Source organism: Sparus aurata, chromosome 21 (genome assembly GCF_900880675.1).
Source record: "Sparus aurata chromosome 21, fSpaAur1.1, whole genome shotgun sequence".
In the NCBI taxonomy this organism is placed as follows: Eukaryota; Metazoa; Chordata; class Actinopteri; order Spariformes; family Sparidae; genus Sparus; species Sparus aurata.
This window is the reverse complement of record NC_044207.1, coordinates 856,878-874,652: the sequence shown is the minus strand read 5'-3', so window position 1 is coordinate 874,652 and position 17,775 is coordinate 856,878. Positions and strand designations below refer to the sequence as shown.

The window sequence follows — 17,775 nt, the reverse complement described above, 5'->3', positions numbered from 1 at the left end:
CCTCGTGAATCATGCAAATCCGCTTTTTTTTGGGGATGATGTTACACCTGGTCTGTTAAAACCAATAGGTTTTAACAGACCAAACCAATAGGTTTTAACAGGTCTGTTAAAACCAATAGGTTTTAACAGACCAGGTGTTTATTTGGGACAGGCCTTTAATTCCCTCCTCACAAAAATCCAGGATGAAAATGTCACAAACTTCTCCAGCTTCTCTGTGAGTTCTCTGGCATCCTTCTGGGCACGTTGTCTTCTGCAAGTGAAGTTGTTGTGGCGGAGGAAACGATTCAGCCAACCAGCACTCGCTGCAAACTCCTCATCTCTGCTGTCACTCACGGTGGCGTACATTTGTTTCTCCATCGCCCTGATCATTTTGCGGGACACTCTCTCCTGCCGTGCCCGTTTGCTGATAACTCATCCCCGCATGTTTATCTCCAGCTCCTCTCTAGCCTTCTTCCTCCCTCCAGCAGGCAGCCTGGCCCTGTTGCTGTCCTCCGCGGACAGACGCTGAAGCTCCGTTTTATTTTTTCGCCAATCTCTCCCTCTCTTGGGGTCGACAGAGAAACATCTAGCGGCTGCTTCTCCCGAGTTTTCCTCTGCATATTTTAAGACAGAAAGTTTGCTGCACCGGAGCCATTGCGATCATCAGTGTGATGACTGACAGACAGCAGCACGATACGTGAAAAAGGCGAAGAAAAAATTGTACAGTGTCAGTGGTCACGTCTTCTTTCTTGATGTTTTTTATTTTTTTTATAAATTAGACTCTTCATTAATTTGGAGCCGGCGGTTATTTACGAAAATATACACCTCCACCCAGCGTTTAAAGGGGACCACATGATGTGTTTTATTATGTGTTTATGTGTTTACAGCTGCTAATGTATGTATCGCTGTTACTGTGATGACACATGACAGTTAAATATTGAATCTGTCTATAATAACCACATCCTGACATGTAACTGAGATTTTTGATAATCTAAGTACTAATAACAACAATTATGACAAAAAATTAACAAAGACTGCAGATCACGATAAGAAGCTGTAACTGGCAGTGAGCTGCTTTCTTTTCTGTTAGCAGTGAAGTGATATACTCCATGACAGAACATTATAAAATATGATAAATATGATGTATAAAATAACATTTAATGTTTAAAAAAAGTACAGTTGCAGTAGACTTCTATTATAAATATGCAGCATATACATAGTTTATTATTATTATTATCATTATTATTATTATTATTATTATTATTATTGTTAGCATTTTTATTACGACTATGTTTCTGCATATTCTTAACTTTGAATGGGAGCTGCTGTAAAGCATTTCTGTTTCTGATTCATATATTATGCAGTCAGTTGTCCAAATTTTAAGTTAAATTAAATGAACCAATATGTCACATTTACATGTCAGGGTGTACTTATTATAGACCCCCCCGCTAGGGCTGGGCAATATGGCCTCAAATCAATATCACGATATATTGAGCAACTCACCTCGATAACGATAAATGAACGATAAGTAACCCCCCCCCCCCGCACCTAAATAAAAGGAAAAGAAATCCTGTGTATTTACAGAAATGCCACTTTAAAAGGACTGTAAAACTACATTGTAGTTAAGATTTATATTATTTATTTAGTAGTTAAGAACAACTGATAAGCACACGATTGAACAGCTGAAAAGCACAGATTACTTGAAATTACAACAACTGAACAAGTTTAAAAGTATAAAATATACAGTACCTTATAAACAAATTCTAAGCTTCTCGCTTCTCCCTTTTTTTTTATTTCTTCGAATTGAATCACGTGGTTGTACTGCAGGTGGTGGAAGAGGTTGGATGTAAATAAATAAACATTTTGAGGACTTCAGAATCAGAATCTAAGACATGAGACAAAATAGTAGAGAAGTTGACATTGCTGCTTAATAATATGTTAACCTCTTGAGCATTAGAGAACTTTTTTTTACCATTATTTTCTTTATCATTATATATTTTTGATAGACACAGAATCTGTTTCAGAAGTCAGAGGGTCACATGACATGTAAGCTATTGAGAAAAAAAAATCAAGACATCTGCATATCAATATTCATATAAAATAGAGGAAGCACTAAAGTACAATAAACATAGCTGTGTCTGATTCGTCCAGTTTACTAATACAATCTGCTGCTGGAGTCAATGGGCCCCATGACATGGAAGATATTGAAAGAACTGCAATTATTTTGTATTAACTAGTGCAGTGCCCGTAAGAAAAGTGTATTCCTATAAAAAAAGTGGGAGGTTAAGGAGCTTTTTCATGGATGGCCAAATGAGGCTGTGTTTGAAGGTGGGACGTCAGGGATATTTAGGTTTGTTGTGAAATCTGATATTCCAGGGTATAATTGGCTGTTTTTGACTATTTTTGATTTTGCCATTATATTTCATCTTAAAAGCTATTTACTTGGTGTCATTATTTTCAGCACAACCTCACATGTGTGACTGTACAGTTATTTTTTTTATTTTGACATACTGTATTAACATAATGGACCTAAAATCACAAAAAAAACATGAAATCCGAGTAGAAAACTGTTGTTTATCTAAATGTGTGCATACATTTAAAAGATTTACAAAGTTATATGTAACTATTTACATTTAAATGCAGGCAATGCTCAGGTCTGCCTGTGCTCCTTCCAGCTGAATGAAGAGCTGCACTGCCTGCTCCACATTCAGCTTCTCCTAATTAAACAAAAAAACGACTCCACTACTCACTAAACACACTACACCAAACACTACATAACACACTAACTACACACTCCAAACACGCTAAATGTCACAAATATCTCAACTCTCACACACACCGACCGTCGTTGCATGTCAAACATCCGCCTAGGTCCCTCCCACAACTTCCTGTTCCTCAACAACCAAACTTGCTGCTTGGACACTTTCGTGACAAAAGCCCGTTTTCACCGTTTCTTCCTGCACCAGAAACAAAGCAAACGTGACGGCGATGTTCGCGAAAAAGCGTGGCGGACATTATTTACCCTAGATCCGGTTTTGGACGTGCCGATGCTTCCGGTCCGTCGCCTCGGGAGGTGGGCCGTGTAGCTAGCGGCTAGCTAGCGGCTAGCTACACACGAACATCCACAGATCTGATTCCACTTTGTTGTCCGCGCGTCTCCGGATCTCCTCAGACCCGAACAGACTCGGTCCGGAGTCGTTTAATCTCATTAATCCACAACAGTCAGTTTAGATGCACAGAACGGGACCGAACCGCCGCAAAATCCCGGTCCAGCTCGCGCCGCTGCAGGTATAAATCTGCTTGTTTCTTAAGGTGGGGGGTCGCGGTGGGCTCTGCAGTGATTGGCTCTGGTGCGCGCGTGGCCACGGTGTGCAGTGATTAGCTCTGGTGCGCACGTGACTGTAGTGGCTCCGGTGGACAATGCTCGTGGAATTTGTAAAGCATTTATGAAATAATTTATTAACGGTATCACTGCAGTCCAAACAAATGCGAAATATCACACCATTGAACCACGCAGCAGCCATGTTGAAACTCTCAGGTCAGTCTGATCCTGATCCGCAGAGATATTTGAGGCACACACACATACACACACACACACACAGAGACAGACAGACAGAGGTTCCGTGTATTTATAGATAGATATATTTATGCTAAGTAATTTGATGACAGTCCCTAAATCAGTTTCCAGCGATTCAGTGCCATGTTCTGGGAGGTGAGCTAACCGTCCTCCTGCTACTCACACTGGGTGAACCTCAGTAAAGTCGCGGCTGGACCCGAGTAGAGCTTATAATCAAGCTTGTGCGCGTTGTGTCTGAGCCCGGCCCGACACACTGAATGTAATTCTGAGCCCGAGACCGATTTAAACCCGACAACTGTTTAATACGTGGGCTGTTATAACTGACGTTCTCGACTACAATTGCGAGTTGTTTGAACTACAGAAATCTTAATGAATAATGCAACAAGTGCCGCACTTAATGCACTCGACAAAGCCGACAAATGTTATCACCCACGACTTGTTTAAAATGGGTCCACAGTCACACCTCCGACTTTCCTCCAAACTTGCTCAAAGTTAATTCTACTGTTTTTATTTTTGTCTTTACATCTTCATGCTCCATGTTGCACTTAAGCTACACAATCAGTGATGCCGGTAACGTGTTACTAGTTTTGTCATTTTCCTTAGTAAAAAATATATATTTTTGCTTTCTTCTTGCGTCTCAGGGAGTGACGTCACGTACGCGAGAAGTCACGTTTTCCAGCATGAGGACACTCACGTGTCAGAACACGCAGAAACACAAATGCAAACAACAATGGAGGGAGGAGAGAGATGCGCGCTTTCTAGCTGTAAATACAGTCATTATTTTGAGTGAATAAAAAACAAAACACAAATGTTTGATCAGTGGACCGGCCCGGCCGAAGACAGTGGCCTGTTGCAGCCTTTGAACGCAGCATCATTACACAAACTGTCCGCCACTCACAGCGAGAGTGGGTTCACTTGATTACTAACCTGGCATAGCTGGTGTCGCATCAGCGGGCGGAGTTTGCTATCAAATTAATGTAAAATAAGCACATCGGTATACGCCGGGGTAGATTAATCAAGTGGACCTAACATGTCCCCTGACCCTAGTGGATGTTATGCCTATGACACCGAATATACCGACATGGCCAAAATGACGTCGGTTATCGTTGTAGATTTCGGTATCGGTAAATTTTCAGTTTATTGCCCAGGCCTACCCCCCGCTACGGGTCATATAATTTCTTGCTTTTTTATCTTTGTCCAATCACATCCCTGAGCAGTGATTCTCAGCCAGTGGTCTGGGGACAACTTTGGTCTTTGACGGGGTTCCAGTTCCCAACTTAGCTAAATGATAGAGAGTTAGTTGGACGGTGCAGGTTCATTTGGTTACAGTTTTAATGATTGTTAATAAACATCTGCATCTGCAACATCTGCTGTCCTCCTGTGATCCCCATCATTGTATTAGTTTTTATAGGTGTTTCTGCAGGCTTTATATAACATTGTGGTTCTAAAAGCAAGCACATCAGTGCAGGTGATTTCAAAGAGTTAATTCTCAGAAACAAGAGTTAAAAGGTCCTTAAATTCATTTAGAAAAAATTATAGTAATTCATTGATGTGAAAAATAAGAAATTTACTCTTACTCTTACTCTTACTTGTAGTTAAAGTACATTTAAAAGCATGTACTTTTGGATACTTAAGTACCTTTTAAAAGCAAGTACTTTTTTACTCTTACTCGAGTAACATGTCGACTAAGCTACTTTTACTTGTAACGGAGTAAATTTTGACCAGTAGTATTTGCACTCTTACTCAAGTACTAGGGTCGAGTACTCTGTCCATCTCTGGGAAACCGGATAAACTGACGCAATATAAGGGGTCTACAGAGCTCGTTGATGGTTTGGTAGATAGAGCGGCTTACTGATGGCTGTGATATCCCTAAATTATCCGCGTTGTAGAGCTGCATTTTCCCCGTAGCCAAATACCAGAGTGTTGCCAAACATTTTAAATCCGGCGTTATTGGATTGTTTCGGTTGGTTGGGGATGTTATTGCGTCCCTCACCAACTCAACCACAACTTCAATCCCGTCACGGTCCATCCAATATCGTTTTAATAATTCCCTGTTATTTAGCGTCTCCAAAACATTCAGTCATTAATTGACTGCAGCCATTCTGGGACTTTTTGTGACCAGGTCTTAGCGAGTTAGGAGTCCTTTGGACTACTTCTAAGGTCTCCCAGACTTAGGTGCTATTCACAAAATGTTTTGTGAATAACTCTTACTCTTACTTTTACTTAAAGTACATTTAAAAGCATGTACTTTTGGATACTTAAGTACCTTTTGAAAGCAAGTACTTTTTTACTCTTATTCGAGTAACATGTCGACTGAGCTACTTTTACTTGTAACGGAGTAAATTTTGACCAGTAGTATTTGTACTCTTACTCAAGTACTGGGGTCGAGTACTCTGTCCATCTCTGGGAAACCGGATAAACTGACGGATTATATGGGTTATATGGGTAACTCTTATTTTCAAAAATTAGGAGTCCTAAAGTTACGACTGACATGCCCATTATTTCTATGAGTTGCTCCTAAATTGGCCTGTTAGGAGCTACTTTTAGCCTTAAGATTCTTTGTGAATACGGGCCCAGATATCTAGATTCGGGACAGTCATTTCCAAGGTATCAGGGTCGGTAGGAACAATGACTGGATTTGAACCCATGACACTTAGAACCACCTCCCTTTGATTGGTATCAGTGGTACATGACTCCATCTTGATGTTGGTGTGCAGCTCACTGTGGCCGCTGCTGTGTCATTCTATATGAATCTATATGAAGACAGTTACTGTATCATATAACATGCGTGTCAGACGTTCATCTGGATCAGAACCAGTCACTACAGCCTACGACGCTGAAGTTAGCCTCCGATTCGCCAGCTTCCGATTCGGCACTTAAGGGGAAAGTTAAGGGGAAATTAACGTATCGTGCAGTGCGACTGTTTGTACACTGATTGTCTGTTTTTTGTGACGCTGCTTGATGTAAAAACATTTTAGATATTTTAGGTAAGACATTAACTTTGCCTGACACCCGCTATTGTATTTGTGAAACGTTTATTTTATTTGTGAAAATGCTAAAGGGGAGATTTCACCGTTTTTGTTTGATACCTACAGACCACATTAGACCAGGTCCAGATCAAAAACCACTGTACCCAGACTTCTCAAATCTGGACTAGATTAATCTACAGAGGCTAAACATTCATTATAACACAGTTTCTGATCTGTGAAACCTTCATTCTATTTGTGAAAATGCATTAAAGGCAGATTTCGCCGTTTTCTCCTCATATAGACCACATTAGACCAGGTCCTGGTCAAAAACCACTGTACCCAGACTTCTCAAATCTGGACTAGATTAATCTACAGAGGCTAAACATTCATTATAACACAGTTTCTGATCTGTGAAACCTTCATTCTATTTGTGAAAATGCATTAAAGGCAGATTTCACCGTTTTCTCCTCATATAGACCACATTAGACCAGGTCCTGGTCAAAAACCACTGTACCCAGACTTCTCAAATCTGGACTAGATTAATCTACAGGCTCTGAAGATTCATTCAGACACAGTTTCTGATCTGTGAAACCTTTATTCTATTTGTGAAAATGCATTAAAGGCAGATTTCACCGTTTTCTCATCATATAGACCACATTAGACCTGGTCCAGGTCAAAAACCACTGTACCCAGACTTCTCAAATCTGGATTAGATTATCCTACAGAGGCTAAACATTCATTATAACACAGTTTCTGATCTGTGAAACCTTTATTCTATTTGTGAAAATGCATTAAAGGCAGATTTCACCGTTTTATCCATCATATAGACCACATTAGACCAGGTTCTGGTCAAAAACCACTGTACCCAGACTTCTCAAATCTGGACTAGTTTAATCTACAGGCTCTGAAGATTCATTCAGACACAGTTTCTGATCTGTGAAACCTTTATTGTGGGACATTTCCATTTTTTTAAACATCTTTATTTTTTCAGATTAAGCCAAGTCTCATTTCTGATGGACATGAAGATCGTTTATTTCTCACTATAAAACAGTAAAAAAGTAATGTTTATCTCTAAACATTAAACACATCTTCATCGACTGGTCAATTGGGAAATATCCGATAAAAGTCATGATTTGTGTTCTATGAATACAAAAACTAATAAATATATTTTAAAAAATCTGTTGCCAGGCAAATCAAAAAATCCAACAAATGACATGCCCAACAATGGCTATTTTCTTTTTTATTAACCTTTATCTATACAGGTAAAATCTCAATGAGACCCAGGGTCTAATTTATTTTAATGTAATTATTTTAGAGCTGGCTTGCTCTGGGATGCATTTTCAGCAGTGCTTAAGTGGTGTATGTGATATTAAACTAATATCAGCAGTCACTGCATGAAAAGAGACTTTTTCTACAAATGTGATAGATCAGGTTATTATAGATAGAAGAATATATTGAAAATGTTGCCTCGTCAACAAATTAAAACCAAACCTTTCGAAACATGTTTGGTCAAACATTTTTTTTTATTTTTACACTGTGTCCATTATGACATTGTTGACACATTTTATGACCATTTTGTTAATGGTTAATCATATGTAATGATCAATAAAAAAAGACACAACCTTACAAAAGCAGAGTTGAGACCATAAAACTTGGACCAAGTTAAAAAATAAAAAAAGTTTGTCCAAGTGATATCATTTTTCAGCAAGAGGAAAGCAAAAGAAACATGGGTCTATATAGACTGCCCAACAAAGATTTATTCTCCAAAATATTTAGTACACTGTTAACACAGTGAGAATACTATTCCTGTGATAATTTCTTTGGAGGCCTGTGATCTCATGCAGCCAAAACCTGTAATCAGATCTCAAAGGCAAAAACATGAGCAAACATAAAAAAAACTGTTAAACACCAAAAGTCCAAAGCTAAACCTATTTTCTACTGCTGGATGCTTTTTAGCTTCACTTACGGTGGCTGTGGCTCAGGAGTTAGACGGTCGTCCAACAGGAAGGTTGGTGTTTCAAATCCCAGTTCCTCCACTCTGTGTCATCATGTCATAGTGTCCTTGGGCAAGACACTGAACTCATTGCCTGTCTCAATAGGTGTGTGAATACAGTCTTGCTAAAGTCTTGTTTTGTGAAGGTTTTGTGAAATTATCCCTTTTTGCATTTTCACAAATAGAAAAAAGGTTTCACAGATCAGAAACTGTGTTATAATGAATGTTTAGCCTCTGTAGGATAATCTAATCCACATTTGAGAAATCTGGGTACAGTGGTTTTTGACCTGGACCTGGTCTAATGTGGTCTATATGCTGAGAAAACAGTGAAAAATGCCTTTAATGCATTTTCACAAATAGAATAAAGGTTTCACAGATCAGAAACTGTGTTATGATGAATGTTTAGCCTCTGTAGGATAATCTAATCCAGATTTGAGAAGTCTGGGTACAGTGGTTTTTGATCAGAACCAGGTCTAATGTGGTCTATATGAGGAGAAAATGGTGAAATCTGCCTTTATTGCATTTTCACAAATAGAATAAAGGTTTCACAGATCAGAAACTGTGTTATAATGAATGTTTAGCCTCTGTAGGATAATCTAATCTACATTTGAGAAATCTGGGTACAGTGGTTTTTGACCTGGACCTGGTCTAATGTGGTGTATATGCTGAGAAAACAGTGAAAAATGCCTTTATTGCATTTTCACAAATATAATGAAGGTTTCACAGATCAGAAACTGTGTTATAATGAATGTTTAGCCTCTGTAGGATAATCTAATCCAGATTTGAGAAGTCTGGGTACAGTGGTTTTTGATCAGGACCAGGTCTAATGTGGTCTATATGAGGAGAAAATGGTGAAATCTGCCTTTATTGCATTTTCACAAATAGAATAAAGGTTTCACAGATCAGAAACTGTGTTATAATGAATGTTTAGCCTCTGTAGGATAATCTAATCTACATTTGAGAAATCTGGGTACAGTGGTTTTTGACCTGGACCTGGTCTAATGTGGTGTATATGCTGAGAAAACAGTGAAAAATGCCTTTATTGCATTTTCACAAATATAATGAAGGTTTCACAGATCAGAAACTGTGTTATAATGAATGTTTAGCCTCTGTAGGATAATCTAATCCAGATTTGAGAAGTCTGGGTACAGTGGTTTTTGATCAGGACCAGGTCTAATGTGGTCTATATGAGGAGAAAATGGTGAAATCTGCCTTTATTGCATTTTCACAAATAGAATAAAGGTTTCACAGATCAGAAACTGTGTTATAATGAATGTTTAGCCTCTGTAGGATAATCTAATCTACATTTGAGAAATCTGGGTACAGTGGTTTTTGACCTGGACCTGGTCTAATGTGGTGTATATGCTGAGAAAACAGTGAAAAATGCCTTTATTGCATTTTCACAAATATAATGAAGGTTTCACAGATCAGAAACTGTGTTATAATGAATGTTTAGCCTCTGTAGGATAATCTAATCCAGATTTGAGAAGTCTGGGTACAGTGGTTTTTGATCTGGACCTGGTCTAATGTGGTCTGTAGGTATCAAACAAAAACGGTGAAATCTCCCCTTTAGCATTTTCACAAATAAAATAAACGTTTCACAAATACAATAGCGGGTGTCAGGCAAAGTTAATGTCTTACCTAAAATATCTAAAATGTTTTTACATCAAGCAGTGTCACAAAAAACAGACAATCAGTGTACAAACAGTCGCACTGCACGATACGTTAATTTCCCCTTAACTTTCCCCTTAAGTGCCGAATCGGAAGCTGGCGAATCGGAGGCTAACTTCAGCGTCGTCTACAGCCTCTAAATGCAGCTATCATAACAGCCTCAATGAACGTGCTTCAAAGTTGTACTTGAAAAAAAGTTGCCTCCAGTACTCGAGTAAATGTACTTCTGAAACTCACGGCCGTCTGTCCTGACTGTCTGAGGTCCTCCGGGATGTAAGTGTCCTCCTACAGGACTCTGTGTCGTACCTTAAGAGAGAGCTCCACGTCCGAGTCTCTGGCCCGGAGGAACTTGATGAGGAAGCCGTCGGAGAAGGTCCGGACCGCGGACAGCTCGCCGGCCTGCAGGGCTTCCCGCCTCAGGCTGCTCACACACGGCACGAGCTGCACACACTCGTCCGGGACTTCACTGAGCACAGGCCCGCTCATGTCGAGCCCAGGTCCGGTTACATGTCACTGCCAACGGGCTCTTGCTGCGGTGGAGGTTCAACTGGACGGAAGGAGTGCGTGTGTGTGTGTGTGTGTATGTGAGAGGGAGAGAGACAGAAAGACAGAGAGAGAGAGAGAGAGAGAGAGAGAGAGAGAGCTCCGAGCAGAGCAGTAGTTGTGTCTGTGTCAACACTGTAAGAGAATACTGTGTTATATTTCCTCGGAGCCTCGTCCTGCTGTTTGCGGTTTGTGGAGAATGAACAAGTTGTTCTGAGGTGTCTTCTGCAGCTGCTCCCCCTGATGGTCACTGCTGGTACCTGCAGACACAGACACAGGGCCTCCTCCTCAGTCTGTGAGCAGGATCAGAACCAGCCGGTCTCAACTCACAGCTAAACAGAGCTTCTGACTGAAACTGAAGAGTGTTCTGGACACTTTATTGGTGTCTGAGTTCTCACAAACTGACTTTAATCTCAAACTGTACATTAAGAACAGCTACATCAGGGGCATGGACATAGGGTTGCCACCTTGGATTTGACCAAATGACCAAATGTTGCAGCGGGGGGGTCAACATGTCAACAGGACGACAGACACACAGTAATTTAATCATTTGTTAATACATTTATTCATAAAGACAATAACAACCAATTTGTTGTATTAACACAACTGGAAAAATGTATGTTTTGCAATCTGATCCGAATTACTGTGAACTCTTGGGATGAGGATGCGCACACACGCACGCACCCCTAATGCTGATCGCATAAAAGTGGCGAGGGCTGCATGTTTTCATTTGTTTGATACGACACTTTATGCTTTTTTGTTTTTGCACGGATTTTCATTGTGATTTTAGAGATTTTCGCCCGACACAAAACACATATGGCGGAAAATTTGTGAAACATGTTACATGGCACGTTACTTGACACGTGCTAAAAGAATAAGATAAGATTTACAGCCTCACCCCACACCATGTTCTCTAACAGTGTTTTACCGGAGGATGATCTGAACAGCTGTTCTATTCACACTTAAAATGTTTTTTGTCTTTTCAATGTAATTTTCAATCTATGAAATCAAACTATGCCTTTTTTTTTGCCAAGCTTCTCTCAAGTTTTACTCTTTCAAATAATCAACCATCTACAGAACTTTTCTACTTCTTCTTCTTCTCATCATCATCATTAATTATTATTATTATTCTTATACGTTCCTGCCGCCAGCCATTGGTCATCAGCAGCTGCAGCCAATGAGCCTGACGAACTGTGAAGGAGCGGTCCGTCTGAAATAGCAGTGCTCTTCAGACCGCATTCGAGGGCTGTCACTGTGTGGTGTGACTTTCCTCCTTGTGTGAGCTGTGTATCTGAGTGTATTTTCGAATTGTCTAGTTTTTGTGTTATCCTGTGTGTGAGTGTGTTAGTACTGAATGGTGCTAACTATTTTTGCTGTGTTTCGACACTAGTCTTAAATACTCACTTTGTATATAGCACTTTTTGTATATAATATATATTTTTGTTAGGAAGCAGTAAGGGTGCAACTGCCATTTATTTTGATCCCTTTTTCTCCTGTTTTTTTTTTTTTTTTTGTTAGTTAGAGAGTTAGGTTTAGCCCTTGTACTTTTATTTGTTCTTTTGTTTTTCCCTCACAGGGCAAGTTAGTCTGGTCGAGAAGACAGTCTATTTTGTTTATTATTTTGGCCTTGGTTCACCCCGAAGAAACGCTTCACCTTGTTTTCTGGTTATTTTGTTTTTACTGTGTCCACCATTCTGGTACAGCGCCCTTGGTGTCACATGAGCTGTGAACAATAAATTATAACTTTTCTGGTTGCAAAACATCATTCTCTGCTTCATTTATATTGTGCCCCTGTTCCCCTAGCGTGGGGCATAACACATTGCTTCATTTTTAACTTTTGCAAACAAATAATCAAATAAAAAAATGGAGGTAGATTTGTATTATTTCAAACCATGCACGTTTTTGAACATCTGAATAAGAAATTCGCTACAAAAGAATGCAGACTGATGTAAAAGTTCGTGACTGTAGAGGGTAACCTCGACTGTGATACAGAGACTTCTATGTGATATATAAATAGTGATCAGATTGTTGTTTTAGCAGTTGTGAAGGAATTGAAGAGACTAAATTGTCATTTAGCTTTTGAATAACGCTACACAGGGAACAGAGTGATTGGTCAGCCGACCCATAAGGGCTTGTGGTTCCTCTGGCATCTGCTCATGTTTAAGATTGTCAGTCTGTCACATACATTTTGCCCCACCACCAAATTTCCCAAATTCATTGTGGTAGATATGAAGGGAGGTTGGAAATTTGGTGGTGGGGCAAAAGGTAAGTTTCTTTATAATCTGTGACAAAGCAATTTTGTAAACAGCGCTATAAAAATAAATAAATAAATCTTGTCTGATTGGTTGATGCTATATTATTGTGCACCACTTTCTTGCGCTTTGGAAAGTCATGTGTGCCTGCCTGGGTTCCCTGTTTCTCCCTGCCAGATGCCAGCAGCCTCAGAGTAGCCGCGCTGTCGGAGGCGCTGGCCCCAGGAAGTAACGTTAAACAGTGGCCGGCGGCACTAACCTGAATTTACAGGTTATGGAGTCCCCTCTCACTAACGTCTGTTGTTTAATCCTGTCTGCGGGGGTGGGTGAGGCTCGTGGGCCAACAGGACTAACAGCGGGGCTGGCAAGGGTTGAAAGTTGAAACCCGCTTCACAGCCGGTACGTAGCCTGCCCGTGTGACGCTTCCCATGCGGCGGAGCGGGACAGAGACAAACTCGGCAGCAGCCGCCGATGGGACTAGGCTACTACAAGCAGTTGCTAGTCGACATGCTAACAACTAACAAGCCTGGAGTGCCCATAGTATCTAATGTGATGCTAACTGAGAGAAGCTGCTACTGACTGTATGCACGGTACAAGAGAGAGAGAGACACCGGCTCTGTTGGCAGAAGAGCCGTGGACTGTGATTACTCTGAGCAGCATTTATGGAAATTAGTGATGGCTCGGTCACGAACGAATCAGTTCGAACGAACGACTCTTTAACGCGAACAAACTGACCTGATTCCCCGTTTCACTTCTCTCTCGGTCGTTCGTTCGTTCTCACAGACCAGTCACTGTGTTGTCCACTGTTTAGTTACAGTGTTGCCAGATCGGACTGATAGTTTCCAGCCCAATCAGATCTGAGAACCCACCCAATCCACTAAAAACCAGCCCAAATCACGAAGTTTTTGTGGAGGGGGGGAGAGAAGCCGTTTCTCGCTGTTAGCGGAGGGAGAGAGAGAGAGAGAGAGAGAGTTATGCTCCTCGCCGTTAGCCGGGGGGTGGGGTTGGCGCTTTTCTGTTCTATTTAACTTGCTCCTCCGGCGCTCGTGATGGGCTCCCGCAGTTCAGAGTGCTGTTTTCACAATATTAAAAACCGGCCAATTGGGACAAAAGCAGCCCAAATTTTATTCACCCGCCCAATGTATTTTTTTCCCGCTTGGCGTCAACAAAAGTAGCCCAATTGGGCGGAAAACCGCCCAATCTGGCAACACTGTTTAGTTATCAGAGTGGTGAGGAGGACTGAGAGCCAATCGTATGCTGGGTCTAGGACACTGTCGTCAAATTTTAGCCAATGAGAACCGTTTACATGAAAAAAAACAAAAAACATTTCATTTCGTTCGTAGCTCTCATTCTCGTTCGGTTATGATTCCTCTCCTGTCATTCTCATTCAGTTAGTCACTCGTTGTTGGCTAGCTGGTTTTAGCTGTTAGCTGCTAACTGTTGTGTTGTCTAAAAGTACACATAATCATGAAGTTGCAGCTATGTATTTGCCATGAACTGCAGTGTTATGTTGACCGTTAGCATGATCGTTTGAGAACGAGGAGCTCTCGTTCTCTTTCGTTCACTGATTCCTCTCCTGTCATTCTCGTTCAGTTAGTCACTCATTCTTGGCTCGCCAGCTTTAGCTGTTAGCTGCTAACTGTCGTGTTGTCTAAAAGTACACATAATCATGTTGTTGCAGCTTTCTATTTGCCTTGAACTACAGTGTTATGTTGACCATTAGCACGATCGTTTGAGAACGAGGAGCAGAGAACTGTGCATTACAATCACCGCTGAACGACGTTGTACCGGAAGTGCGACTGAACGAACGAACGAACTACATGAACGAGTCATCCTGCCGAACTGACCGACGGGAACTGAATCTCGACATCGAACGATGAAATCCACCTCTAATGGGAATACGTTACAATGTTATATAGTTGAATATACTTTTTTTTTTTCTTTTCTTTTCGGAATGAAGCGGGGTCGGTTTGGTGGGGCAGCAGAAGCATTTGGGGGGGCATTGCCCCCCCGTGCCCATGCCTAGAACCGGGCCCGGATACACTGCAGACAAAGTCCAGACTATAGTTGTTATTTCACACATGTAGCACACAACAGGAAACTCTCCGTGTCAGACGAGTTCTCACGTGTTGACTAAACTCAAAAACTAATTGATAACGTAGCAGCGCGACGAGTCCTTGCTAGCTAAGCAGCTAAACGTTAGCGCTGCTCCGTGTTTAGATCCCGCCCTGTGTGGGTCACTACACTGTCATTGGTCAGGCGCGCACACACTGTTAACGATACCACTGGCTGTAGAGTGCGACAATCTGTCAATAAAGATCAGCCAAACACTTGTTCTCCTCCAATCTACATTGATCTCATAAGTTGCCTCTGTGAAGTTTGAATGACGGAAATCCGTCGTAGCGACGGAGAACTTTAATCCATGTGTCTTTGATGGGAACCTCTCTAGACTACAGAACGAAGGGAACTAAATTAAGGTTTTACATTTTCCCCACAAAAACGGGACAAATTGTGTCCCAGAAGAGATTTATGTTTTCCCGGGACAGCTGATGAAAAAAGAGAACAATTCTGGGAAAAACGGTACGGGTGGCAACCCTACATGGACAGCGAGCTATAGAGTAGCTGTGTTCCGAGGAGGTTCTGCTCGATTCTTATTTAAACATAAATTTCCCACTGAGATAACTCTTTAAAACTTGCTAAAGCTCAGCATAAAAGGATGACGAAGACAAGGAACAACAAAGGAGGGGAAAAGAATGACGCAACGACCGATGAACTTGGTGAAACGGGTGAGACGGTCTGAGAATTAGCTACTGAGCTAAGCAAAGCTAGCTTAGGCGCAGCTACCTTGTGTGCTACAGCAGGCCTCATGACAGCCATCACCTAACAGCCATCTCAGACACCATGGGCGCTATGCAAGCTACTGTGGCTGCTGTGACAGGGAAGGTAAGTGACATGGAGGAGGCCGTGAATGAACATGATGGCAAACTAACTTCACTGGAGACTTTGTGCAGTAACCTGCAAGACGATTTGAATGAACAATGTAAGAAACTAGCGGACCTGGAATCCCGTTCAAGACGCCAGAACGTCAGAATCATCGGTATCCCTGAGGGAGCAGAGATGGGTAAACCAGTGGAGTTCATCACCAAGCTGATTCCAGCTCTGCTCGGGGCTGAACACTTCACAAATCCGATGGTGCTCATGGACCGAGCACACCGCTCCCCGGGTCCGAAGTCGACGGACGGAGCTACTGCCAGACCCGCGAGCTCATCCTCAAACTTTCCGCACAGAAATCTCCGCTACAATACAATGGGACGAAGCTTTTCATCTTTCCGAATCTAACAGCGGAGGTTCTTAACCAACGCAGAATGTTTAATGAGGTCCGCAAGACATGCAAGGCGGCCGGCCTCCACTATGGCTTTCTTCACCCAGCTAGATTTCGTGTGACCGTGGATGGTGTCACCAGGATCTTTAACACCCCTGATGAAGCAGCACGCTTTCTCCGCGACAAGCTATCCGCCTCCTCGTCTTAAATCAACGGTCACTGGTAAATATTCTGGACTTATCCAGCTTGGTCTATAATCAAACCTGACCGTAAAATATGCTGTTCTTTGTATGCCTTTTTAAAAAATGTTTTTTTAAAGGGATGAATATGTACTTTCAAAAGAGTCTTTCGAGTGGAGCCTGGGAGGAAAAGGAGCGATGCCTACGCACCAATGGACATTAGGGAAGTTTGAAACGGGTTTCAGTTGGGGAAGCCTGTCAAGTTTAAAGGGGTGGGGGGTTAAGTTGTTCAGGGCGTTCAAACTGTTTATGTTTTATGTTGGTGGTATAATGGACACATGTTATGCTGGGATGTTGACAGAGAGAAAGCATGTTGATGAGGTTATGAATGGCACATAATATCAGCAGTAAGTCGCACAATGGCACAGTTAAGATATTAAGCTGGAATGTAAAAGGCCTGGGTAATCCAGTGAAGAGGGCTAAGGTTCTTGCTCATCTTAAATCATTGAACCCTGATGTTATTTTATTACAAGAGACTCATGCTAAACGCTCGGTCCAGATGGTGCTACGTGCCAACTGGCTGGGCCAGATGTATCAGGCTAATTTTGGAGCTAAGGCCAGAGGAGTAGCAATTGTTTAGGAAGAACATTCCTTTTATTCAGAATAAGACAATTGCAGACCCCAATGGCTGATTTCTAGTGGTGTCCGGCTGCCTGTGTTCCACTCCAGTGACTTTTGTGAATATATATGGTCCAAATTTTGACTGCCCAGAGTTCTTTAGAGTTGTATTCAACTCTATCCCAAATATAGACCAAACAAATGTCATTGTCGGGGGGGATATGAATTGTGTTCTCGATGTAAAATTAGATAAAAAAAATTCAAAATCTTTGCAACAATCAAAATCAGGACAGTGTTTAAATACAGTCCTCAAAAACCTAAACATTGTGGATATATGGAGGCTGTTGTTTCCTACTAGCAGAGAGTTTTATTACTTCTCTCCAGTGCATAAATCTTATTCTCGCATTGATTATTTTTTCCTTGATTCTAAACTTATTCCGGTGGTGGTTGATGTCACCTATCACCCCATCTTAGTTTCAGATCATAGCCCTGTTTCCTTAACTCTGAAAGTGGCAAAACTTGAGTACAAGAGGCTGCAAAAATTGGCGCTTTGATGCTGCTCTATTGAAAGATGATGTCTTTCACAAACGTATGGAGGAGCACATCAAATGTTTTATTGGATCAAATGATAAGGGTGACGTTGCTGATTCGGTCTTATGGAAAAGTTTAAAG

At 41.4% G+C, this 17,775-nt stretch overlaps 1 protein-coding gene across 1 annotated transcript in view; it reads right to left on the bottom strand.

Annotated features, from left to right (window-relative positions):
* ttpa (tocopherol (alpha) transfer protein) overlaps positions 1 to 13,839 on the bottom strand; it is a 40,362-nt gene extending 26,523 nt beyond the window's left edge. Inside the window, exons 1-2 of the mRNA XM_030403986.1 lie at positions 13,720 to 13,839; positions 10,496 to 10,992 (exon numbers count right to left, since the gene is read on the bottom strand). Coding sequence (XP_030259846.1) covers positions 10,496 to 10,675 — 180 coding nt within the window. The 5' untranslated portion in view covers positions 10,676 to 10,992; positions 13,720 to 13,839. The remainder of the gene's footprint in view (positions 1 to 10,495; positions 10,993 to 13,719) is intronic.
* Between the last annotated feature and the right edge of the window lie 3,936 nt (positions 13,840 to 17,775).